Source organism: Gouania willdenowi, chromosome 18 (assembly GCF_900634775.1).
Source record: "Gouania willdenowi chromosome 18, fGouWil2.1, whole genome shotgun sequence".
In the NCBI taxonomy this organism is placed as follows: Eukaryota; Metazoa; Chordata; class Actinopteri; order Blenniiformes; family Gobiesocidae; genus Gouania; species Gouania willdenowi.
The window spans coordinates 17,904,004-17,929,961 of record NC_041061.1 but is presented as its reverse complement, the minus strand read 5'-3'; the positions used below and the strand labels follow the sequence as shown (position 1 = coordinate 17,929,961).

At 38.4% G+C, this 25,958-nt stretch overlaps 1 protein-coding gene, 1 long non-coding RNA gene and 1 gene segment (V, D, J or C); all 3 read left to right on the top strand.

Moving 5' to 3' along the window:
- The first annotated feature begins 2,004 nt into the window (after positions 1 to 2,004).
- Positions 2,005 to 2,609, top strand: LOC114480206 (uncharacterized). The gene is made up of 4 exons (XR_003676067.1): positions 2,005 to 2,075; positions 2,155 to 2,280; positions 2,367 to 2,410; positions 2,491 to 2,609. It is a non-coding gene; the product is annotated as an uncharacterized LOC114480206 (long non-coding RNA).
- Positions 2,610 to 6,011: 3,402 nt separating this feature from the next.
- Positions 6,012 to 8,284, top strand: LOC114480846 (Ig heavy chain V region B1-8/186-2-like). The segment is given in 3 exon segments: positions 6,012 to 6,228; positions 6,335 to 7,045; positions 8,280 to 8,284. Coding segments are annotated over 3 exon segments (765 nt in total).
- Positions 8,285 to 11,492: 3,208 nt separating this feature from the next.
- Positions 11,493 to 25,958, top strand: part of LOC114480202 (uncharacterized) — a 95,984-nt gene continuing 81,518 nt past the window's right edge. Inside the window, exons 1-4 of the mRNA XM_028474116.1 lie at positions 11,493 to 11,567; positions 11,674 to 12,387; positions 13,895 to 14,011; positions 14,086 to 14,108. Coding sequence (XP_028329917.1) covers positions 11,519 to 11,567; positions 11,674 to 12,387; positions 13,895 to 14,011; positions 14,086 to 14,108 — 903 coding nt within the window. The 5' untranslated portion in view covers positions 11,493 to 11,518. The remainder of the gene's footprint in view (positions 11,568 to 11,673; positions 12,388 to 13,894; positions 14,012 to 14,085; positions 14,109 to 25,958) is intronic.

Here is a 25,958-nt window from a genome sequence, read left to right as displayed (position 1 = left end):
TGCTTTTCAACAAATATTCAGGTAATCATCATAAATATATAATTGAAATTGTGCTAATCTTACTTCAGTAATGAGTCAAGTGCAGGAGTGACGTTTGCACATGTGGAAGTTAAACATTTCTCTAAATGATCACTTATGGAGTTTAAACATCAGATTTTCATCAGAGTTAATTTGATTTAGTTTTAGTCAGTCTTTTGACTAAAATGCAACTTAGTTTCTGTCAAAATGTAGTTATCAGGACCATTTGAGTTATAGTCTACTTTTAATCAACTAAATAGGTTCAGATATAGTCGACTAAAATATAAAAGATTAAATTACCATTCATCAACCTGACACAAGGATAGAAATGATAGATGTGATGAAATTGTAGTTTAGTTTTTATTCGGTAACAAAAATGTTCAAGCAAGTTCATTTTGTCTTCTTTTTGTGAAACAATATGTTAAAGTTTCATTTAACAAACCAAATGTTTTCAGGTTATTTACTTTAATCTCCTGACATGATTCGACTGCCAACTGTCAGTCTTCCTCAGTAGTTGCCTCTGAGGAAGGCTGACAGTTTTCTGTCAAAACATGTCAGGAGATTAAAGTAAATTTAAAAATAAATTTCCTGAAAAAAGTTGTCTGAATAAATGAAACTTAAAAATATTATTTAAAATATACACTCAATATACTTTGAGTAGTTTTCGTACACGTGTATTTTTTTCAAATAGTCTCGTTATTGTCGGTTTAAAAAAACATTAACACTGTTTTTTTATACTTTCATTACTGATCACAGCAGGTTGGAGACTTGTGTCCTAAGGTGGATGAAAGGTGCTACAATGGAACACAGTTTAACACATGGACAGGAATAGTAATGGAATCAATCCATCAACGTGTTGATTAGAAGATGCTGCAAAAAAAGATATTAAACTATATGTTAAGGTATCATTTTATTCAGTTTTTTTGCAGGAAATTTTATCTCCTCGCATGTTTCAACTGTCAACTGCCAGTCTCCCTCAGAGGTGATTGCTTTGATGCATCCCTACACATGTCAGGAGTTAAAATATCCTGAAAAAAAGTTGTCTGAATAAATTAAGTCACTGACTGTGATTTTAGAGCGTCAGAGGAATCTTCAGGTCTGACCAAAACACAAGATTCCTGTGAAGATACAGAAATGTAAAGTTTCCACTCAGCAGTGTGAGTCCCACCCTCTGTGAAGAGAACAAGAATGTATTGAGGTGCTTCTCACTCAACACGGCAAACATCAACACGATGACACCTCTCCAGTTGGTCTTCTTACTGATCTCGCTGTTCCTCGACAAAACAGGTGCGCAAAACAATTAAAAACCATTGATTATATATTAAAGTTAATAATTTCTTTATTAATAATATTCTGCTTCTATTTGAAATTGAACTACACCCTTCAGGAAGTTTGAAAGCTTCTCCTTTTCTTCTTTACAGCCTTTTCCGAACACACAACTGTTCATCAGGACAAAGGCTTCATAATAGTTGATGTTGGTAACAACCTGACATGTTTTTGTTCTTATAAGAATGCAAACCAATATTTTTGGTACAAGCAGACATTGGACCAGAGGCTGGAGCTTCTCGCTACCATCAACAAACACAGCACAACCAGTCATTTCTATGGCGATTTTAAAGATAACCGACGTTTCAGCCTCGAGATAAATCAAAGTGATAATTACCTAAAAATATCACCTGTGCAGCTTTCTGACACAGCAACGTACTTTTGTGCACACGGTGATCAGGTTAATGTGACATTTGATAAAGGAATCAGAGTCACAGTTAAAGGTTCAGCTTTGGATGTTAAAGTGTCGGCCGATGGTTCTGCATCCCAGTCTCTGAACTGTACAGTGTTCACTGGAGGCTGTTGGGACCAACTCAGTGATAAAGAGTCAAAGATCCCTCATGAAAACCGGACCCCTCAGTGTTTAAAGATTCCCAGATCAAACCATCACACGTGTCTGTACAACAAGATGATAAAAGGTAAAGATCACATTAATGCTGAGCTGAACTTCTGTGTCGTTGCTTCATGTGGACACGAACTCTTCAGAAACACGACTGTGTCCCACGTTCAAGGTAAGAAACTTCTGTAGAATTCACAGTTATTGATATTTCATTGTACTTTCTATTAAAACATAATACTCATCTTCCCTAGGTGGTAAAGACTCAAATCTCTTGGTGAATCTCTTGAGTGGAGGCTTAGTATTTACCACCATTTCAATTCTAATATTGGCTTTCATTTTATACACACTGATCAAGAAGAGCAGAAACCAACCTACAGGTAACTAACATTATATTTAAATATAAAACTACATGTTTTGACCTTTTTGCTTCTTATTACGATACCTTTCTGTTTTTTCAATCTAGAGTTTCAGCCCATATCTTCATCATCATCATCAACAAATGCAGAGGTAACCACTGTCTGACGCTATATAAAAACACATGACTGTCTTATATTTAAATTAACGCTAAATATGTTTGTTTCCAGCAGGAAATCCTTCACTATGCAGCTGTGAATATTAACCAACAGAGACGCACACGACGACAGCGAAACACCACCAACAATGAGTGTGTGTACTCCAGAGTTAAGCATTAGTTGATAGGCTTGTGTTTGTAACAGAGAGAGGCCTGAGGATTATCACAGCTTTAAATATATATTCAAAATGTATGAAGAGATGAAATTTATCAATGGAGATGAGGAATGATTAATGTTTCTGTTTGTATGTTAGTGTGTTGTATAATGTACATTCTGTGTTTACCTTTGTTGCTTCTTTTTTGACTTGTGTGTAATTTGTTTAGCTCATAAATAAAAAGTAGTTTTATTATTGTTATTACATCAGCATGAATAAATACTTCTGCTGTTTGAAATTAGTCACCAATTTGTACCTCTTTGCATCATAACGTTTAATAAAATAATATAAACAGTAAATGACTCAGGGTATTAATGTTATTGTTATTGCATTGTCACAAACTCAACCTCAGATTTAACAAAAATGTACACGTTTGGGCCAAAAGCTGTCCATTATTACCATAATTAGAGGAAAAAGGATGATTAGCCACATCGCTGCGGCTGTGAGTAATTACTCATCAGAAGTGCTCCCTAAGCCGCCCTCCCCTGTCTCTCTATATTACTGAGCCCACCCACACCCCACATGTATGTATGTGACATATTTACTGAACTATGGAAAATCCTACTTAAAATACATAAATGAACTTGAAAGTTGAAACACATTGCAGATAAGATACTTCTAATATGATTAAGATGATTATTTTATTCACTCTTTATATGGTTTTAACAACAACTAAAAGGTCCTAAAAACAAAACACAGTGATATAGAGTACATAGCAGTAGTATATAGTACTGTAGTTAGAGTCATGTAGTTTGTTTGTTTTTTAGCATGTGGTATTTAGACTAAATTCATCAGGAGCCAAATCTAAGCCTTTTGACTACCATTGCGGCCCTCAGCAGAAAGTAAAAATATAAATCATTGTGTAAACTGCCATATAATTCAGTTGTAGATATCATAGTCCATCCAAACACAAACACTCAATGAATCTCCACACTATTGACCATGGGTCATTGTGTTCCATCTTTAAATCACATGATGAGTCATTTTTAAACTGCAAATTGTTGAAAAAAACTCGAAATTTTTCCAAAACACTGAATTTTTCCCTAAATTTTCCCCAAAGGAAATAAAAGAAATTGCCACAAAATCAAGATGGAAGTGCAAACTTGAAATCTTGAATTTTTAAAACCTAAAAAAAAAAAATAGGGCACAATAATGATGAAATTGCTCATCTTTCCCACCTAAATTCTATGTCCCATATGAGATCAAACCGGTTCACCTTTCGACCCTGAACAAAAAAAAAGTGACACCCCTGCCCTAGAATATGAGAAAAGGTACATTTTCATTAAAAATAATACATTTGACTTCACTTCCCAATAGGGCTGCAACTATCGAATAATTTTGGAATCGAGTATTCTGTCGATTTTTCCATCGATTAATCGAATAAATTACACTTTTGTGTTTTTAAATAACTATATCAATAGTGTGTAATGCAACATGAAAGGCCTCTTAAAATGAGCATGCAATTGACTGTTATTCCTCTCAAAAAGCGTTTTTATTTCAACTCAACACTTCACGCTTAACAATTGGCTCCAAAACTAAGCCTGTTTAACAAATCTTTCTGTGAAAGCCCATATGATATAATAACAAAAAATGTACAGGTACAAAACAGAAAAAAAAGAGAACTTGCATGTGCAAGCCTTTAAACGAGCAAATGGTGGTTACAATGCAAAAAGTAAGTAAATAAATAAATACAAAATAAAAATTAAAAAAATAAGATAAAAGAAGGAAAATAATAGAAAAGAAAGATAATAATAAAATATAATAGTAATAAAAGGAAAATAGTGCAGTAGAGCATTAATAAGTAGTGCAGTAGAACATTTAAATTAAAGGTATGTACATGAACATTCTCAGTGTCAGATTGATCCAGGGTTGTTATGTTTGGTTCCAGGGTTTTTTCACAGAAACAGGACTGACACTCTTTGACTGTTTAGTGTTGATCAGAGTGACAGCCTGGGGGAAGAAACTGTTTTTATGGCGGGTTGTTTTGGCGTACAGTGATCTGTAGCGTCTGCCAGAGGGGAGGAGGTAGCATAATTGCAATAATAAATGCAACTGATGATCAAACGCGAGTTTTGAGATCATATATATAACCTGTGTGTGTGTGTGTGCTCGCGCGCGCGTGCATGTGCCCGCGAGCGGAGTTTGCGGTGAGGAGGGATAACTTATTGAGATTTTGGTGCATTTTCTTTCTCGTTATTTGTCATGCCTTGTTGGCACTGTCAGCTCATGACAGGCTATTAATAATTACAAGCACTGCACAAATATTCTGAAAAGCGATAGTGTCAGTAATTGTAAAAATACGTTACCTTGTTGACGGGCCGAGTCCGCTCGGAGAAGCACTGTTAACGTGGGGGTGCTTTCTATTCAGGTGCTGCAGCATCGAGGATGTACTGTTATGGTACGCCAGGTCCGTTTTGCAGTAAATACACTGCACCATGTTGTCCGCTTTACGCAGCGTAAAATGATTCCACACCTTGGACATTTTCTGTCTTTTAAAAGAACTTCTTTCATTTTCGGCCATTGTTTGTGTGTGAGCAAAATAAATACCGCCACTTGTTAAATGCGCGTCAGTATTACAGTCCGTGTGAAACAATGATCTCGGAGCTGCGGAGTGGTCTTCAAAGCGGGAGTGATACCATGGCAACGTGAATTAAACGAAGCCTCGAGGCAGAAAATTTGCCTCGAGGCTTCGTTTAATTACTCGAGTTACTCGAGGAATCGTTTCAGCCCTACTTCCCAACAACAATATCACAAACGCTCACTGTTTCCAGAAAACAGGTTTTAAGTGTCTTTAAAAAATTCACAGAAACTTGCTAAAAATTCATGTTTGCACCTGTCTTTGTGAAATATTGTTATGAAGATGAGACTTTGAGTCTCCCCTCTGATGGTGAGCTTTTGTGGTTGACCACTGTAGCTTGGTAGAACGAGACAGACAGCAGCTAGTGTGGTTTAAGCAGGATGCAGAAAGACATGTACTGAATATTAAAATTAGATCCTTCTCTGTAAACAGCAACAGCAACAAAAGTAGTATAAGTTTCACAAGATAGACATTCTGATATAGATCTACTGATAAAAAGACATGTAAAGGTATGAGGATTAGCTGGAAAAGAGCAGCAAAGACAAGAGTTTCAGACAAAAAGTACATGAACAGACTCAGGGACGACACAAAGAGGCTCAGTATGAATGTAGAAAAGCTTCAGTTCATGAGTCGCCATTTTACATATAATGTGTTAGCATTTCTAAAAAAAACAACACACACAATAGTAAATGCTGTTTGTAAAAATGACTTTAAGTTGTTACACTGTGTGTTTCTTAGTGACTAATGTGTATTTACAGTGATTTACATCCAGATGTTGAATATAAAAGTCTTCTATCAGTGGATGCAGTGAATCTGCTCATGTACAGAACCTGCTGACATCAAAGCTACCAGTGAACATGTGATGATGTTTCCTTAGTTGGGCGTGCAGTGTCACTTCAGTCCGACCAATCAAGTGTAATCCTTGTTCTTAAGAGCGGCTTCAGTTCCTGTCAACCCCAGAATTCCAGCACCATGACTTGTGCACACTTTGTCCTCTCTCTGATCTGTTTGCTCAGCATCGGTGAGTTTTCTTTCTGACACTTTAACTTTATACTCTTCACTTTGTAGAGACTCAGACTTTTCTTTAGCTGTGAATGATGGTGTGTTTGTTTTTCTCTATGTTTCAGCTCAAGAAACCTGTCAATCATCGTCCTCGTCTCTGCATCAGGAGAGACGTTTGATTTCAGTTAATGTTGGTGACAATGTAACTCTGCAGTGTTTATATGATGATGGTGATGATGCATCATTGATCTATTGGTACAAACAGCCTCTGGGGAAACAACCAAAGATAATTTCTACATACCTTAAATATAAAAAAGAAGAAACGTTCCATGATGAATTTATAAATAACACACGCTTAACATTAAATATGAGAAACAACACTTTATACCTAAAAATTTCTGATGTGAAAGCTTCAGACTCAGCTACTTACTACTGTTTAAAATACAGCTATCAGTTTAAGATGCAGTTTTCAGAGGGAACCACTGTCTTTGTAAAAGATGCAAAGTCTTTATTTAACGCTTTGGTCCAACAATCAGACTCTGAGACAATCCATCCAGGAGAATCAGTGACTCTAAAGTGCACAGCATCCACTGGGAGCTGTGATGGAGAACCCAGTGTTTACTGGTTCAAGAACTCTGAGGATCATCATCCAAGTCTCATCTACACCCAAAGTGACAACAGTGATCAGTGTGAGAGGAAAACAAATAAAACACACACCTGTGTCTACAACCTGTCATTGAACAACCTGAATCAGTCTAATGCTGGAACCTACTACTGTGCAGTTACTGTGTGTGGACGCATCGTGTTTGGAAATGGAACCAAACTGGAGCTCAAAGGTAAGAAGTGCTGCAACATGTCAAACTGTTTGATATTTTGTATCTATATTGATGTTTATGCCACATATGCAGAAAAAAAACAGCAAAATGTGTTGCTGTGCTTAACATTTTTAACGATTTTTAAAAAAGTGAAAATTAAAAACCTGAATATGTGTTTCTTATCCCACAGATTATTTATACTCTTCAGAACTGAAATATATCTTGGGTGGAGCTTTGATGCTGACCACCACACTGTTGATTTGTCTTTTTTTAATGATGTGTGAGAAAAAAATCAGCCAATCCAAAGGAACAACTACTAAGGTAGGATTATCTAATAAACATATATTATAATTAATTCTAATAAAGTGTATGAACTGACTGGCCTTTCTCACCGTTACATGGTTTCTTCCTCTTAGCAGAGAATCATCCCTGGCAGAGAAAATCTTCACCCACTCAACAGATCCTCAATGTGGAGGACGAACACAGACAGTGTGTGTGTTTACTACAGATTACACACAAGTTCACAATGATTATGTTTCATTCAGAATCAGATTTATCTGTAAATAAAAATTAAATGATGCATTGTGTATAGTGTAAAAGAACCCATTACTGTTTCCACAAGTTTTGCCTGAAAGCTTCTAAATCAGGGGTGTCCAATTCCGGTCCTCGAGGGCCACTATCCAGCATGTTTTAGATGTTTCCCTCTTCCAACACACCTAATTCAAATGATTAGGATCATTATCAGGCTTCTGCAGAGCTGGATGAGGAGTTGATCATTTGAATCAGGTGTGTTGGAAGAGGAAAAACATCTAAAACATGCTGCATAGTGGCCCTCGAGGACCGGAATTGGACACCCCTGCTCTAAATGTACTTAATAAAAGATCTGAGCTGAATAAAATGTCTTTCATGATCATTGATACTTTTATTGCCTTTTAAACATTAGCTACATAGCAAGATGCCTTCAAGAATCTAAGAATATTTTTTGAACAATTTGAGCAAAGTTTTGCTTATTCTTATAATTTTTCTGTCACACCAAACATGCCATATTTAAACCTATTTTCATAACTTATTCTTGCCATAATTTTGCTACTTTTAATACATTTTGTGCTACATTACTCCCATTTCTGCTACTTCTCCATCAAATTTAAATGCCTTTTGTGATTTTTTTTCTACTTTCAAGATATTTTTTACACTTTTAAACACTTTCCCCCATTTTTCCCACCAAATGTTGCATATGTTGACCCATTATTGTCAGGTTGAACCTTATTTCACCATATTTCATGCTTATTTTTGCCAATTTAACAACATTTACAATTTGTAATGCCAACTATTTGCAAGTTTAAACTAATTCCTACAATATTGACACTTTGAACCCTTTTCACCTCTTTTTCTGTCCATTTTCAGCCACTGTAATTTACAACTCTGATCAGAATTTATCCTTCAACTCTCACATAAAACAAACTTCAAGAACTGCCTTCTTTCATCTCCGTAACATTGCTAAAATCAGATCTATCCTGTCTCAGAGCGACGCCGAAAAGCTAGTCCATGCTTTTGTTACCTCTAGACTGGATTATTGTAATTCTCTTTTAGCAGGCTGCCCGAGCAAGTCGCTTAAGACACTTCAGCTGGTTCAAAATGCTGCAGCACGTGTACTGACTAAAACTAGGAGAAGAGATCACATTACTCCTGTATTAGCCTCTCTGCATTGGCTTCCCATAAAATATAGAATAGAATTCAAGATTCTTCTTCTCACTTATAAAGCCCTAAATGGACAGGCACCAGTCTATCTCAAGGGGCTTGTAGTGCCATACAATCCCCCCAGAACACTACGCTCTCAAAATGCTGGACTACTCGTTGTTCTATTTGTCTCTAGAAGTAGTATAGGAGGAAGAGCTTTCAGTTATCAGGCCCCACTTCTCTGGAACCATCTACCAACCACGGTTCGGGGGGCAGACACCCTCTCTACCTTTAAGGTTAGGCTCAAATCATTCCTCTTTGGTAAAGCTTTTAGTTAGGAACCAGCTCATAGCTCAGTTAATGATGCAATAGGCATAGACTGCCGGTGGGGGGGTCTGGCATGCTCGGTTGGAGAGAGGTTGAAGAGGGCGTTAAGAGAGAGGTCATTTAGGTTAGAGAGGGACCGGAGAGGGTCCCATTCCTCTCTCTAACACTCCCTCTATGTCTGCTTCTTCCCTTGTGTGTTTGCTCCTGTACTCCTTCTGGCTTTTGTCTTGCAAGTCCGTGGGATCCTCAGTGTGGAGTTACAGAGTCTCAACAACTCTGTCTCCACCCTTTCCTTTGCACACACCCAACACAGCATAACGTGGATGGCTGTTCATCATAGGAATGGGATCCACACAAGGTTCCTGCTGCTTAACAGAAGGTTTTCCTTGCCGCCATTATGAATTCATGTTGGGTGTGGGATACATATGTATGTGTATATACGTATATATGCATATGTGTGTATCCATAAAATGATAAGTCCATCCTTAAGACTGCTCTACTGTAAAGTGTCTTGAAATACCATTGGTTATGATTTGGCGCTATACAAATAAAAGATTGATTGATTGATTGATTGAACTCTGACCAATTTCTGTGTTTTTAAAAAAATCTAATTCCAACATTTTTGGTCACTTTTTACTCATTGTATTTCTGATTAAAACAAGAATTTACATCTTTAACATGACTATATACTATGGCTCAAATAATAATAAACTTCCTGGATAACAGTAGATATTAATCAGAATAATAAATAAATGTGGTTATAGAACAATGGACCATCATTTTGCTGACATTATAGATGGACCCCAAAAATCTCTCCCCTTTATTCCCCATCATTGATGGCTCTGTCTCCATATGACTGTTCTTTAATGTTCATGTCTGTGTTCAACCACCTTCAGGTACAGTGGGGGTCCCCCATTTCTGGAACCTTTATTTTGGGGGTCGTGGGCTGAAAAGGTTTAATAACCACTGTTCTACTCTATGCATAACTGCAAGAAGCATTAATGATTCAGGGCTAAAAAAAACAAAACAAAATAACAGCTTTTTTGTCAACTCAGCTTTTAAATACTCTATCAGCATATCTTCATCTATCCTCTATTGGTCACCACTGACCACTCAGCTCTCATTCCACGTCCATCCTTTGTTCATTAATGGAAACCTTTAGAAATGATGACAGTGAGCAGTTGGTCTGTGCAGCTCTGTACGTAACAAACTACTTCCTCTTTAAGTTCAGTGTTAGCTCATCTTTTGGCTCCTCAGCACCAACTATATCTCTAGATTATCACAAACACTCATACACGTCACTATCTGCTCATTAGTGTCCAGTTTGGAAGGACAACAGCCTCAGCAATGAAGCCCAGACAAGCATCTCCAAACCACTACCACCATCTCTTCCAGGAGAATCTAAAGTTAATCCCAGACCAGATAGAAACACATCAATGGGCCTTAGGTTGACACTGACCTTTCCTCTCTCACATGTCTAAACCACTTCACTAAGGAAGCCTGCCAGTGCTCCTTTATCAGAAACTAGAACCACCTCAACCATCTCCTAACATTTACATATCTATGATCATATATGATGAGGCTCTAAGCGTGTGAATAACAGGCTGACATGTCATTCAGGAAGAGCTGAACCATGAAGACATGTTGATGGTAGTCCTCTGTAGCTGTGTGGATCAAAGCTCTCCTTTCATCACGTTAACAGCAGAAAACAAACTGAGCTCTTACTAAAAACTCACTGTTCTCAGTCAGTGAAGCAGCTACTGTGGTTTGGACAGGATGTAAAAGTGTATGCACCGTCTCTCACAGACCAACATATACAAAATGTGTGTTTTTCTACTAATACGTCCTACCAATAACACTTCAAAATACACAGGAAATAAATGTAAAGTGAGCATGACACAATAACTGTTAACATGTTTGATATTCATAATATCTCAGGACTTGATGCTCAAAGTGAAGCAAAAAGAGCAACAAGTCTCCATACACACAATACAATGTACAGGATCATTGTTATCAAGAGTGTGTGAAATTAATCAGATCAAATCCTTTAAAAGCAAATATCAAACATTAGGACTATTAAAAGTAATTTAAACCACATTCCATTTAGATTTAAAAAAAAAAAAAATCCATTACAAGTGTCAGAAATAAATTTACTTTCTGTATTTAAACATAGATCCTAAAAAAAGTGTAAAATGTCATCTCAGCACATTAATAAAGCTTCATTATCTAACATCATCATCAGCTGTGTGTGTTTCTTAGTGACTAATGTATATTTACAGTGATTTCCATCCAGATGTTGAATATAAAAGTCTTGTATCAGTGGATGCAGTGAATCTGCTCATGTACAGAACCTGCTGACATCAAAGCTACCAGTGAACATGTGATGTTTCCTTAGTTGGGCGTGCAGTGTCACTTCAGTCCGACCAATCAAGTGTAATCCTTGTTCTTAAGAGCGGCGTCAGTTCCTGTCAACCCCAGAATTCCAGCACCATGACTTGTGCACACTTTGTCCTCTCTCTGATCTGTTTGCTCAGCATCGGTGAGTTTTCTTTCTGACACTTTAACTTTATACTCTTCACTTTGTAGAGACTCAGACTTTTCTTTAGCTGTGAATGATGGTGTGTTTGTTTTTCTCCATGTTTCAGCTCAAGAAACCTGTCAATCATCGTCCTCGTCTCTGTATCAGGAGAGACGTTTGATTTCAGTTAATGTTGGTGACAATGTAACTCTGCAGTGTTTCTATCAGAAGGATGATGGTGGTAATCCACTATTCTTCTGGTACAAACAGCCTCTGAGGCAGGAACCAAAGCTAATATCTACCCAGTTTGCATTTGACAGAAAAGGAACTTTTCACGATGAGTTTAAGGACGAAATACGCTTTACATTGAAGAATGAAAACCACAGTTTAATCTTAACAATTTACAACGTCCAAGTTTCTGACTCAGCTACTTACTACTGTGCTAAATCTATGCGTCGTTTTCACATGCAGTTTTTAGAGGGAACCACAGTTTTTGTAAAAGACTCAAATTCTTTCTTTGAAACTTTGGTCCAACAATCAGACTCTGAGACAATCCATCCAGGAGAATCAGTGACTCTAAAGTGCACAGCATCCACTGGGAGCTGTGATGGAGAACCCAGTGTTTACTGGTTCAAGAACTCTGAGGATCATCATCCAAGTCTCATCTACACCCAAAGTGACAACAGTGATCAGTGTGAGACGAAAACAAATAAAACACACACCTGTGTCTACAACCTGTCATTGAACAACCTGAATCAGTCTAATGCTGGAACCTACTACTGTGCAGTTACTGTGTGTGGACGCATCGTGTTTGGAAATGGAACCAGACTGGAGCTCAAAGGTAAGAAGTGCTGCAACATGTCAAACTGTTTGATGATTGGTTACATAAAGAACACATTTATAGTAAAAGTCTCTGACAGGGACTCAAATAAAACACCAGATTATAAATACAACTTCATTGTGTAACTTTGTTCATAATTATTTATGTACATATAATTTTACATTTGAGGAAGTTCTGGTATCAGGTGAGGCTACTGTTTAAGTATTGTGTATGCACGGAAAATTTTAAATCATAGTTGCATTTGTGGATTTTATTGCAGTGGATACAAATATCATTCCTGTGGATGCAAATCTGACACAATTTACTATCAAATTTAGGTCACAAAGTCACAGTAAAAACATTTGGCGATGCTTCATGTGCTGCAGCCATGAAAGGAAATAAAACTCTGGCACTTTTGTCCATCTCGGTTCTCCCTTTGACTCAATCCACTGTAGAAACAACTCTCGTATTACTCCACAAAAAGGTGAAACACAGCGATGTTGATGAGAAAAGGCAGTGACTAGTGAGGTTTAGGCGGACCAATCACAGCGTTTATGTTCCACGTCGCCTCGATGCGTAATCAGTATTTTTGCCTTTAGCTCTGAGAGAGTGGGCGTGTATGTTCACAAAGGCATGTGAGCGGCTGCTTCGCTAGGCCTCTCGGCCTATGTCATGAAATGGGCGTCACTCACACTGGGAAAGGCGGTGCTCCAGAGGAACCGTGCTTTTCAACTTCCGGGTTGAAAGAAAACAAGTAATATTTCTTAATAAATTAGTATTTTGCAAAATGTTAAATAATAACCATATGTTACTGTAGTTGACTTTGGAAGGTTAAAAATAGGATGATATAGGTCCTTTAAAATGGGGCACCAGATGAAACCTAGTCTCTTTTGGCTAACTCTGGCTGTTTATTCATTTTTAAAATGTCCCTTTTAAATTCAAATTCAATAGTTTGAGTTTCTAAAGGCTTGAACACATAAATGTATTGACTTCACACCACGCACAAACACTTGTTGCTGTCAATCTGCTAAACAGCAAAATAACATCAGCAATCCATCAAATTAATTTGCCTCAAATAAATGTGCAATTAAAAGTTCTGGACGAAAGTACAAAATATTGGAAAGAAATGAAAATATGTCACATTAGCACTTAATGTGATTTATTAAACCTGCAAAAGAAGTATTTCCTTCATTCCTCTTACTGTATATCCGTTACACCCGCAAAGCATCCAGCATTGTGTGTGACCCCACCCACCCATCACACAGACTCTTCAGCCTCCTGCCTTCTGGGAGACGGTACCAGAACCTCTGAACCAGCTCTACTAGACTAATGAACAATTGACTTGACTTTGATGTTTTTGTGATGATTTCATCTGATGTTCTTCTTGTTTTCCCTAAAACATTGGCTTTCTCACAAATCATCTCATGAGACGCACAAACAGCATGCTAACACAGCCCTGATTACTGTTTTTAGACCCAAAACTTTGATGTGACACAGAACTGAACCTCCTCTGTCTGTCTCACTGCAGATGAATCCAACTATTCAGTCTTGGAATATAGCCTGGGTGGACCTTTGCTAGTCACCTCCATTATAATAATCATTTTAATGTACAAGATGCTTAAAGCCAACAGCAGCAGGTCCACAGGTACGCTACTTAAACCACTTTCACTTTGGATTCTGTAAGTTTGGCCTTTTAGTGATAACTAAACAACTTTCCAGCTCTTCCAGCTACAGACACAGAGGTAGGTTTTACCTAATGAGCATGTTCTTCAGTAACTCACATTAAATGATGAAATCACTTTTCTGATCTGAAATCTTCTTCTTGTTAACAGGGAATCAACCAAAGCTCAGACGATCTGACTTATGCAACTCCGATTGTTTCTTCATTCACCAGATCTCAAACACGGAGGCAGGAGGAATGTGTTTACTCCCATGTAAAGATGTAGAAACAAACCAATGTAAAGCATTTTGTAGTCATACCTAAAAATATTTCCATCCCTAGAGGTTTTTAGAATATATACACTTTGTTTCATATTTTATTGTTGTAAAAGTTTTGTCATACAAAGTAAAAATGGCACCAAATAAAGACTTTTCTTTGATCATAGACCACTGTGTTAGTGTGTGGATCTATATATAGTGTGACATTAACAAATTACTTTAAGTTTCTCAGACACATGAACTCAACCTAACTGAGGAGGGAAAGAGCAACAAACAGCCAACTAATACATGGTTGGTGCTGGTACCGTGACACGTACTTGTACAGGTGGATGTGTTGTCACACTTGGTCTCTGGCTGTATGTAAACACATAACTTGATTAATCCTCTTATTTAACCAGAATCAACTCTTTATAGAGACCCTGAGCCATAACCATTACAGCAGAAAGCAGTCCACAAGCAGCTGTTGAGAATCAGAATATACTAAAATTATCCCGGGGGAAATGACTGTGTCACAGACAGGTTCAGAGAAACTGACTTTCAAAGAGACATGATTATTCCCAGGAAGAATGTTAAAATCTTCCCCAACAACAATCGTGCTGTGAATTGTCTGTTTTTGTCAGTGCTTTGTGGTCTGTTGTTTTAATGTCAATGTAAATGCCATCCTCTGTTTTTCACTGCAAAACAAATCTACCTACGGGTATTAATAAAGTCACCTGAACCTGAACATGTCTGTGTATTAGGCAGATCTGGAAAACATCAGCAGCGCAGGCTCCGTTAGTGGGGGAAGACCGCTGTTGTGCCAAATCTGTGACCCAACAAAATCTGTGACCGGAGGTGGCGACAATTCCAACCCCTACGACTTCTCAGCTGACATTTACACTCCCTTAAACATGATTATAATTCTTCTCTAGTCTGCATTTACTTCACCCACAGGAGTGTCATGTTTAAATAGCTCCTTAATAGCTAAGGAGAGGTTTTGCGCTCTTCTTCTCTACTGCCGAGAAGCCACAGCGGTCACAGATTTCTTCGGGTCACAGACTTTGGCACAACACCTGCTTCGGCGAAGGAAGCGGAAACTACCGTAAAAACAGCCCAAATAAAGTCTAACCGCCCGACTCTGAGAAAGCCTCGGGGCTTAACAGTTATTGTAGACTCACGGTAGGCAAAGCAGCAGTGTTCCTGGGTTTACTTACATTGGTATGCAAAAGTTTGGGCACCCTTGTAAATGTTCATGATTTTCCTTAATAAATAATTGGTTGTTTGGATAACAAATTCCAGTTAAATTTATCATATAGGAGACAAACACAGTGATATTTGAGAAGTGAAATAAAGTTTATTCGATTTACAGAAAGTGTGCTAGAATTATTTAAACAGAATTAGGCATGTGCATAAGTTTAGGCACCCTTGCATCTTATTGATTTTAATACTCTTAGCACTAATTATTGGAACTCAAAATTGTTTTGGTAACCTCAGTGATCCTTGATCTTAGGGTCTGGATTCTGGTGGGAGGTATTTTGGACCATTCTTTTCTGCAGATCATCTCTAGTTCAGTCAGGTTTGATGGTTTCCGAGCATGGACCGCCCGTTTTAAAGCACACCATACATTTTCAATAATATTCAGGTCTGGGGACTGAGACGGCCATTCCAGGATGTTGTACTTGTTCCTCTGCATGAATGCCTTAGTAGATTTTGAGCAGTGTTTAGGATCATTGTCTTGTTGAAAGATCCAGCCCCGGCGCAACTTCAACTTTGTCACTGATTCCTGGACATTGCTCTCCAGAATCTGCTGATATTGAGAGGAATCCATGCGCCCCTCAACTTTAACAAGATTCACAGTGCCTGCACTGGACACACAGCCCCACAGCATGATGGAACCACCACCAAACTTTACTGTAGGTAGCAAGTGCTTTTCTTGGAATGCTGTGTTCTTTTTCCGCCATGCATAACGCCCCTGGTTATGCCCAAATAACTCTATTTTAGTTTCATCAGTCCACAGCACCTTGTTCCAAAATGAAGCTGGCTTGTCCAAATGTGCTTTAGCATACCTCAAGCGACCCCGTTTGTGGCGTGCGCAGAGAAAAGGCTTTTTCCGCATTACTCTTCCATACAGCATCTCCTTGTGTAAAGTGCGCTGAATAGTGGAACGATGCACAGTGACACCATCTGCAGCAAGCTGATGTTGTAGGTCTTTGGAGCTGGTCTGCGGGTTGACTGTGACTGTTCTCACCATCCTGCGCCGCTGCCTTTCGGAGATCTTTCTTGGTCTTCCACTTCAGGCCTTAACTAGAACTGTGCCTGTGGTCTTCCAATTCCTCACAATGTTCCTCACAGTTGAAACTGAAAGCTTAAATCGCTGGAATAGCTTTTTGTATCCCTCCCCTAAACCATGATGTTGAATTATCTTTGTTTTCAGGTCATTTGAGAGGTGTTTTGAGGCTCCCATGTTGCCACTAATCAGAGAAGATGCAAAGAGGAAACACCTAGAATTTTCCTACTTAAATACCCTGACTCATGATTGGATTCACCTGTGTATGGAGATCAAGGATCACTGAGGTTACCAAAACAATTTTGAGTTCCAATAATTAGTGCTAAGAGTATTAAAATCAATAAGATGCAAGGGTGCCTAAACTTATGCACATGCCTAATTCTGTTTAAATAATTCTAGCACACTTTCTGTAAATCGAATAAACTTTATTTCACTTCTCAAATATCACTGTGTTTGTCTCCTATATGATAAATTTAACTGGAATTTGTTATCCAAACAACCAATTATTTATTAAGGAAAATCATGAACATTTACAAGGGTGCCCAAACTTTTGCATACCACTGTAGCTTCTATAGCAAGTCCATTTTAGTCAATGTGGCCCACCCACTTCATGATGTGCTGGTCAGCCACAGGAGCAGCTCCAGCACCAGGCTGATCCCACCACAGTGCACCACAGAACACTATAGAAAGTAATTTTTGCCTGTGGCCATCAAAACGTACAACTGCATACTTTAATCAACAGCTTGTGGATTGTACAGTTATTTAACAAACTCTTTAATTATGTACATTTTGATTGTTAATGTTTCTTCTTCTTCACTTGTAATAGTACCCCACGAGGGCACCCGCAGCAAATTTGTTCGTTGAGCCCGAGGGACACGGAGCAGACTTTTGCGGGGAGAAGAGGGTGAGACCCTGGCCCCCAGAGGAAGTGATGGTACTATGGAACTATGGTATTATGTAACATCATTGGCGTATCGGACACTATTTTTTTCCTTTAAAGTTGAGAGTGTGGCCAATGTGACGGTGTGCTTTATGTGTGGATTTTTCAGTCACACGTGTCCAGTGAAAGTGGGCGTTAAGAGACAGAATATTACTGAAAGGTCCCCACAGCGGAATGAATTAACTGTAACAGCCACTGAACATCACGGTGATCTGAACGTTCAGAAATGAGCTTCAGATAATGTGTGGAAAGTAAAAGCACTCACAGCTTTAATAACTCAGGACGGAGGAGTCATGGTCCGTAGGGTCGTGGAGGGAAATTGCGTGTGACAGCAGAAGTCATTCATCTGTTGAATATTTGTTTTTATTTATGTATTTATGTATAAAATAAGATTGCTGATTGTTTAAATAAAATAAAATCTCAGTAATAAATGGAAGTTTGTGGAGCAGTGCTGGCTCGTATGCATTTATGGTGGGGAGAGCTTATATAAAGTACAATAACTTTTAAAATGTAAGATGTCTCAGCCTGTTTTTAATAGTAGTTAATAATAAATGGCATAAAGTTGTCAAATCACTGCATTTAGTTTGTTCAAAGGTCATCGTGTTCGAGCTCTGACTCAGAGTCCGATTGACGTGATCACTGCTGAGGTGATGATGGACGGGAGCAGAGGGATGTGTATGGGGCAGTGAGGAGGAGACTTTATGTGGAGATGGAAACTCGTAGGTTGAAACTGATCAAAATCCACGGAAACCTCTGCGTGTGTATGTGTGTGTGTGTGTGCGTGTGTGTGCATTAAACAGGAATGTTTCTAGAAAATAAAATGTCACTTGATTAAATACCTTCTCATATAAACAAAAAAACAAAGACTATGAACATTGATGGCACATTCAATGTTTGATCTTCAAACAGTTGTTATGGATTGAATCTATAGGAAAATGTTTTGTTTAGGGGTGCACCGAAATGAAATTTGTGGCCGAAGCCGAATAAAATATAAACGCTTGGCCGAACACCGAAAGCAGTAAAGTTTTTCACTTTTTTTTTCAATAGTGCATAAATAGCCTAGAATAAATTTTTAGACATGTTTTTTAAAAAAGTAAATGTTTGTTGAATATTGTGACATTTTTTAAATATTTCAGTAGCCTTTGCTTTTCATAAAAAGCACAACAAAGTTTTTCATTTACATTAGCCCTTCAAATAAAACAAAACATGCATTCCAAAAATAAACTAAAGTGCATGAAGGGGGAGGTATGATGAAAAAAATTACTTTATAATGGTTTTGCTACAGTGATAAACATCCCTTAAGCCCATACCTGTCAAGTTTTGGATTTGAAAATAAGGGAAATTTTCTGGCGCCCACTACGAGCCGTCCCACCCGCCCAACCAAGCTCCAGTATCCCTTACGTATATTTTAAATCTAAAACATACTTATCAACCACTTACTAAATACAATGATGTGATTAGAATCTGGTCGGTCAACCTTTATTAACATTGAAATGCTGTGAACATTCCTACATGGGCGGGGCGATATGGACCAAAACATATACGATATAAATCTAGATAATTTTATCAAATGAAGTCTGACCAGAAAGACAATTCTGGGTTAAATTTGCTGATGCAAAATGCCACACAGGGACATTTAGTAACAAACAGCTGAACAATGTGTGCAGCTTTACATATTGTTCTGAGAAGTAAAAGCAGTGACTCCTAAAACTAGTATTTGATACATAATAAGCTATTATACATATACTGTATATTGATATATTAAATATTATAGTTTTCTAAATCGCAAAAATAGAAAACGCGATACATCTTGAATCTCGATATATTGCCCAGCCCTAATTCCTAAATTATAAAACAGCCTAAATAAAAACATAAATGTGTATATGAAGCATGTGTTTATTTATTATACTTACAGTTTATATACAAGTCAACACGTTGAATATTTACTGTTAATTTCACATTGCTTTTCTTTAAGTTAGACATTAACATTTTATTTTCAATAGATATTTTCTTTTAGTTTCTCATGCTCACTCATGTGGTTCTCTGGTATTCACTAATGACTTATTAGACACATTTATTACACTTTACATTTTTTAACACTTTTTGAAAGGAGGGTAGATTTGTGGAGCTTGTGATTGGCTTATTTTTCATGCTGACTTGCATCGTTCCTTCCACTGTGGGAGACGTTAAAATCTCAGTTACTAATCAAACAGAACGTGTAACTGTGTCACATCTAATGCTCTTTACGAAGGTAAACTTTGTGTCTCATTTTACAACGTATTTAAACGAGTTCTTTGTTTTTTTTCGCTGGAACGTCTTCATTCATTCATCATCTCTTTTCTGAGTTGTTTCCGGGTTTGCTGCCACTGTCGGCACTAATCTCGCGAGAGCTGCCACTCAGGCCATTTCAGGTGGCAGTTCTCGCGAGGCTAGTGACGGCGTTCAGTTTAGTAAGGCATCTTTTAATTATGATAACATTAAAATAGGGGATATTTACAGGAAAATACTAATACGGGAAGATGGCGGGAAAGAGGGGTAAAATACGGGAGTTTCCCGGCCAAAACGGGACACTTGACAGGTATGCTTTAGCATGTGAGCTCCTCCCTCTCCAACAAGCCAAGAGCTAAAACAACACTGCGGTTAAATATAGAATATATATTATACTTTATTGCCATATATGTAAATGCAAACTACACTACTGGACACCCAAACTGCACTACTTTTTCTGTTGCCGATCGTGTTGGGAGTCATTGCTTGGAGCCACAGCCATTGTTCACACACATCAGCTGTTAGCACTATGTGCTAATGCTACACCAGCCTATGCAGCGAGACCCTACATCGTTTGTGAACTGAGAAAGAAACAATGGAGTTGTTTACGGATTCGTGGTTCACAGCACTAACAACGAACTCGGTTGTAAAATTGGACGGCTTCCAACTTTTACGCGGTGACGGAGAGCGGAAAGGAGAGAGTCTGGCTGTGATTGTATGTGGAAACCAGGAGCTGTTGCTCTGCTGCTGCAGCAACACGCACACACTATTCTGACTCAAAATCACTGCACGTTGTTTGATTGCGTCACACGCTACTATTCGGCCTTGCTTTTAACTCATTAAACTGAAGTCTGAATGTGGCTTTTTTTGCAATATTTGGCCGAATATAAAAAACAACTAATACATGGTTGAGGCTGGTACCAGGACACATTGGTGGATATGTAGTCACACTTGGTCTCTGGCTGTACGTTAACACATAACTTGATGAACCCTCTAAGTAAACCAGAATCAGCTCTTAATAGACGCACACAGCCATAACCATCACAGCAGCAGAAAGCAGTCAACAAGCAGCTGTTCCATCAATGCTTCTCTACATAGACAGCTGAGAGAACAGGAAGTACAAGTCGCTCTCATCAGTTTTTATAGGAGACGCAGAGCATAGAGTGCTGGTTTGTGACAAATCAAACCACTAAAGTATCACAACCTAATATTTGTAGTGAAACACTAAATTTAGATTGTAATAGCTGGCTTACAACCCATAGAAGGCAGTCACTTTACAATTTTTACAACAAAATGTCAAGTCAAATTACTATAAATAAAATGTCGAGAGTGTGACTAAGATCAATCAACAACACTATTTCATACATTTGGGGGTTTAGTTCTTTAAGTAGACTTTTTACCTCCAGGTCTTCATTAACACCCCACATTTCACTAACTTGAAAAATATAACCTAAAATGGTTAAAAATAAATAAATAAAAAAAAAAAAAAAAAAAAAAAAAATGCATTGCTTTCAGTAGGTAAAGCTGCTGTTGTGGTTTTAACAGGATGTACATATGCATGCGCTGTTTCTCAGAGACCCTCAAATATCTAAAAATAGATCTACTAAATAACAAAATCAAATGGATTAAAATGTTTAATACCTTCTTTATGTCTCAGTACTTTCTGCTAAACGAGGAGCTCAAACTACATAGAGTTTAGAAAGACACAACCCAATGGGATATAGAGAGAGATATCAGGCTTTCCTCAATAAATATGTTTTTTAAATGTTTTACTTGTTTTACTAAAAGGTGGATCAAAAACATGTTTTTTATGCTGACATCAAAGCTACCAGTGAACATGTGATGTTTCCTTAGTTGGGCGTGCAGTGTCACTTCAGTCCGACCAATCAAGTGTAATCCTTGTTCTTAAGAGCGGCTTCAGTTCCTGTCAACCCCAGAATTCCAGCACCATGACTTGTGCACACTTTGTCCTCTCTCTGATCTGTTTGCTCAGCATCGGTGAGTTTTCTTTCTGACACTTTAACTTTATACTCTTCACTTTGTAGAGACTCAGACTTTTCTTTAGCTGTGAATGATGGTGTGTTTGTTTTTCTCCATGTTTCAGCTCAATAAACCTGTCAATCATCGTCCTCGTCTCTGTATCAGGAGAGACGTTTGATTTCAGTTTAATGTTGGTGACAATGTAACTCTGCAGTGTTTCTATCAGAAGGATGATGATGGTGGTAATCCACTATTCTTCTGGTACAAGCAGCCACTGAGGCAGGAACCAAAAATTATATCTATCTATTCATTTGAAAAAAAGGAACTTTCCAAGATGAGTTTAAGGACAAAAGACGCTTTACATCAAAGAAAGAGAACCACAGTTTAATCTAAACAATTTCCGAAGTCCAAGTTTCTTACTCAGCTACTTACTACTGTGCTAAATCTATTCATCATTTTGACATGCAGTTTTCAGAGGGAACCACTGTCTTTGTAAAAGACTCAAATTCTTTCTTTGAAACTTTGGTCCAACAATCAGACTCTAAAATAATCCATCCAGGAGACTCAGTGACTCTAAAGTGCACAGCATCCACTGGGAGCTGTGATGGAGAACCCAGTGTTTACTGGTTCAAGAACTCTGAGTATCATCATCCAAGTCTCATCTACACCCAAAGTGACAACAGTGATCAGTGTGAGAGGAAAACAAATAAAACACACACCTGTGTCTACAACCTGTCATTGAACAACCTGGATCAGTCTAATGCTGGAACCTACTACTGTGCAGTTACTGTGTGTGGACGCATCGTGTTTGGAAATGGAACCAAACTGGAGCTCAAAGGTAAGAAGTGCTGCAACATGTCAAACTGTTTGATGATTGGTTACATAAAGAACACATTTATAGTTAAAGTCTCTCACAGGGACTTAAATAAAACACCAGATTATAAATACAACTTCATTGTGTAACTTTGTTCATAATTATTTATGTACATATCATTTTACATTTGAGGAAGAATCAGTTCTGGTATCGGGTGAGGCTACTGTTAAAGGTATTGTGTATGTACAGAAAATTTTAAATCATAGTTGGATTTTTGAATTTTATTGCAGTGGATACAAAGATAATTCCTGTGGATACAAATCTGACACAATTTACTATCAAATTTAGGTCACAAAGTCACAGTAAACACATTTGGCGATGCTTCATGTGCTGCAGCCATGAAAGGAAATAAAACTCTGGCACTTTTGTCCATCTCAGTTCTCCCTTTGACTCAATCCACTGTAGAAACAACTCTCGTATTACTCTGCAAAAAGGTGAAACACAGCGATGTTGACTGAAAAAGACCGGGGCTGAGGTTTAGGCGGACCAATCACAGAGCTTATGTTCCACGTCGCCTCAATGCGTAATCAGGATTTTTGCCTTTAGCTCTGAGAGAGTGGGCATGTATGTTCACAAAGGCATGCGAGCGGTGCTTCACTGGGGCTTTAGGGCTATGTCATGAAATGGGCGTCACTCACACTGGGAAAGGCGGTGCTCCAGAGGAACCGTGCTTTTCAACTTCTGGGTTGAAAGAAAACAAATAATATTTCTTAATAAATTAGTATTTTGCAAAATGTTAAATAATAACCATATGTTACTGTAGTTGACTTTGGAAGGTTAAAAAAACATGATGATATAGGTCCTTTAAAATCTTGCCAGGGGCACCAGATAAAAACTAGCCTCTTCTGGCTAAATCTGTCTCATTTACAGTATATCTGTTTATTAATTTGAATTGTCCCTTTTAAATTCAAATTCAATAGTTTGAGTTTCTAAAGGCTTGAACACATAAATGTATTGATTTCACACCACGCACAAACACTTGTTGCTGTCAATCTGCTAAACAACAAAATAACATCAGCAATCCATCAAATTAATTTGCCTCAAATAAATATGCAATTAAAAGTTCTGGAGGAAGGTACAAAATATTGGAAAGAAATGAAAATATGTCACATTAGCACTCTCAATGTGATTTACCAAACCTGCAAAAGAAGTATTTCCTTCATTCCTCTTACTGTATATCCGTTACACCCGCAAAGCATCCAGCATTGTGTGTGACCCCACCCACCCATCACACAGACTCTTCAGCCTCCTGCCTTCTGGGAGACGGTACCAGAGCCTCTGAACCAGCTTTACTATACTAATGAACAATTGACTTGACTTTGATGTTTTTGTGATGATTTCATCTGATGTTCTTCTTGTTTTCCCAAAACATTGGCTTTCTCAGAAATAATCTTGTGAAATGCACAAACAGCATGCTAACACAGCCCTGATTACTGTTTTTAGACAAATCTTTGATGTGACACAGAACTGAACCTCCTCTGTCTGTCTCTCTGCAGATGATTCTAAGTATTCGGTCTTGGAATATAGCCTGGGTGGAGCTTTGATAGTCACCTCCATTATAATAATCATTTTAATCATTTTCATGTTCAAGATGCTTAAAGCCAACAGCAGCAGATCCACAGGTACGCTACTTAAACCACTTTCACTTTGGATTCTATGAGTTTGGCCTTTTAGTGATAAACATTTTCTCTTTCCCACAACTTTCCAGCTCTTCCAGCTACAGACACAGAGGTAGGTTTTACCTGCTGAGCATGTTCTTCAGTAACTCACATTAAATGATGAAAACACTTTTCTAATCTGAAATCTTCTTATTGTTAACAGGGAATCAACCAAAGCTCAGACAATCTGACTTATGCAACTCCGATTGTTTCTTCATTCACCAGATCTCAAACACGGAGGCAGGAGGAATGTGTTTACTCCCATGTAAAGATGTAGAAACAACCAAATGTAAAGCATTTTGTAGTCATACCTAAAAAAAAATGTCCGTCCTTAGAGGTTTTTAGAATATATATATATATATATGATTTGTTTCATATTTTATTGTTGTAAAAGTTTTGTCATACAAAGTAAGGATGGCACCAAATAAAGACTCTTCTTTGATCATAGACCACTGTGTTAGTGTGTGGATCTATATATAGTATGACATTAAACAATTACAGCAAACAACAGCATAGAGAATCACACCACCCACCACAGACTCATAAAACATCCTGAGCATTTTCCTGCAGATGTTAAAGGACCTCAGTCGTCACAAGAAATACTAGACACTGGCCCTTTTTGTAGATGGAGTCTGTTTTTTCCCCAGTCCCAGGTATTTTTACTCCAACACAATGTCCACACTGTCCCCCTGGTAGGAATCAGGCCTCACCAGTCTCCTGGTCCTCCTCACGTCTACAATCAGCTCCTTACTCCTTGTCACATTGAGCTGTCGATAGTTCAGCTCTCTACATGTGACAAAGCTGTCCACAGCAGTCCTGTAATCCACCTCACCCCCCTCCCTGATACATACAACCATCCCAGAATCATCAAAAACCTGTAGATGACAGGTATCAGTGCAAGAGCTCAAGTTTGTTGTGTAGAACATGGGTTCTTCACCACACCCAAAATAACAGGAGAAACTGCCGACCCCCACTATCAGTTTGCACCTCCGGACAAACTGATGGCTCCCACACCCTTCCCCTGGAGGAGGAAAAGAGGCCTGCTAGGTACTCTAAGCGCACCGGACAGGGTACCGGCCAGGGCAAAACCATCGTGCATTTGTCCGTCGAGCCCGAGGTACACAAAGCAGCCTTCTGTGAAGGGAAGAAGTTTTGACCCAGACCCCCACCGGAGGAAGTGGGGCGGCCCTGAGTCCCCTCGGTGAGGAAGAGGGGGGACCACCGAGCCATTGTGCTTGTGTGTGTTCTCAGCAAAATTTCTCCACTCTCCTCTGTTGCCCTCTCCATTGGCTTTTCTGTTTAGTCTTTGGTCGCTATTAATATTATCCAATGCTTAATTTTTACAATTTTGTCCCATGCTTAATGCAGTGTGTATAACTACTGCCTCACACACCCGTGCGTGTCTGTGATGTAGTAAATCTGTCGTTATCACCTTGAGGAGCATTCTTGAAATGCCACAGTCCACTTGAAATAGTCCACAATCAAGGACACATGGGGCGAGTCAACCTGCATCGCTGTGAGCGAATTCTCACCCAGTAGAGCCGGACGGATTGTGTTGAAAGCACTGGAAAAGTTAAAAAAAATAAACATGACTCTCACAGTGCTTGCCAACTTGTCCAGGTGTGAGCAGACATGGTTGAGCAGTAAGTGATGGCTTCCTCAACTCCA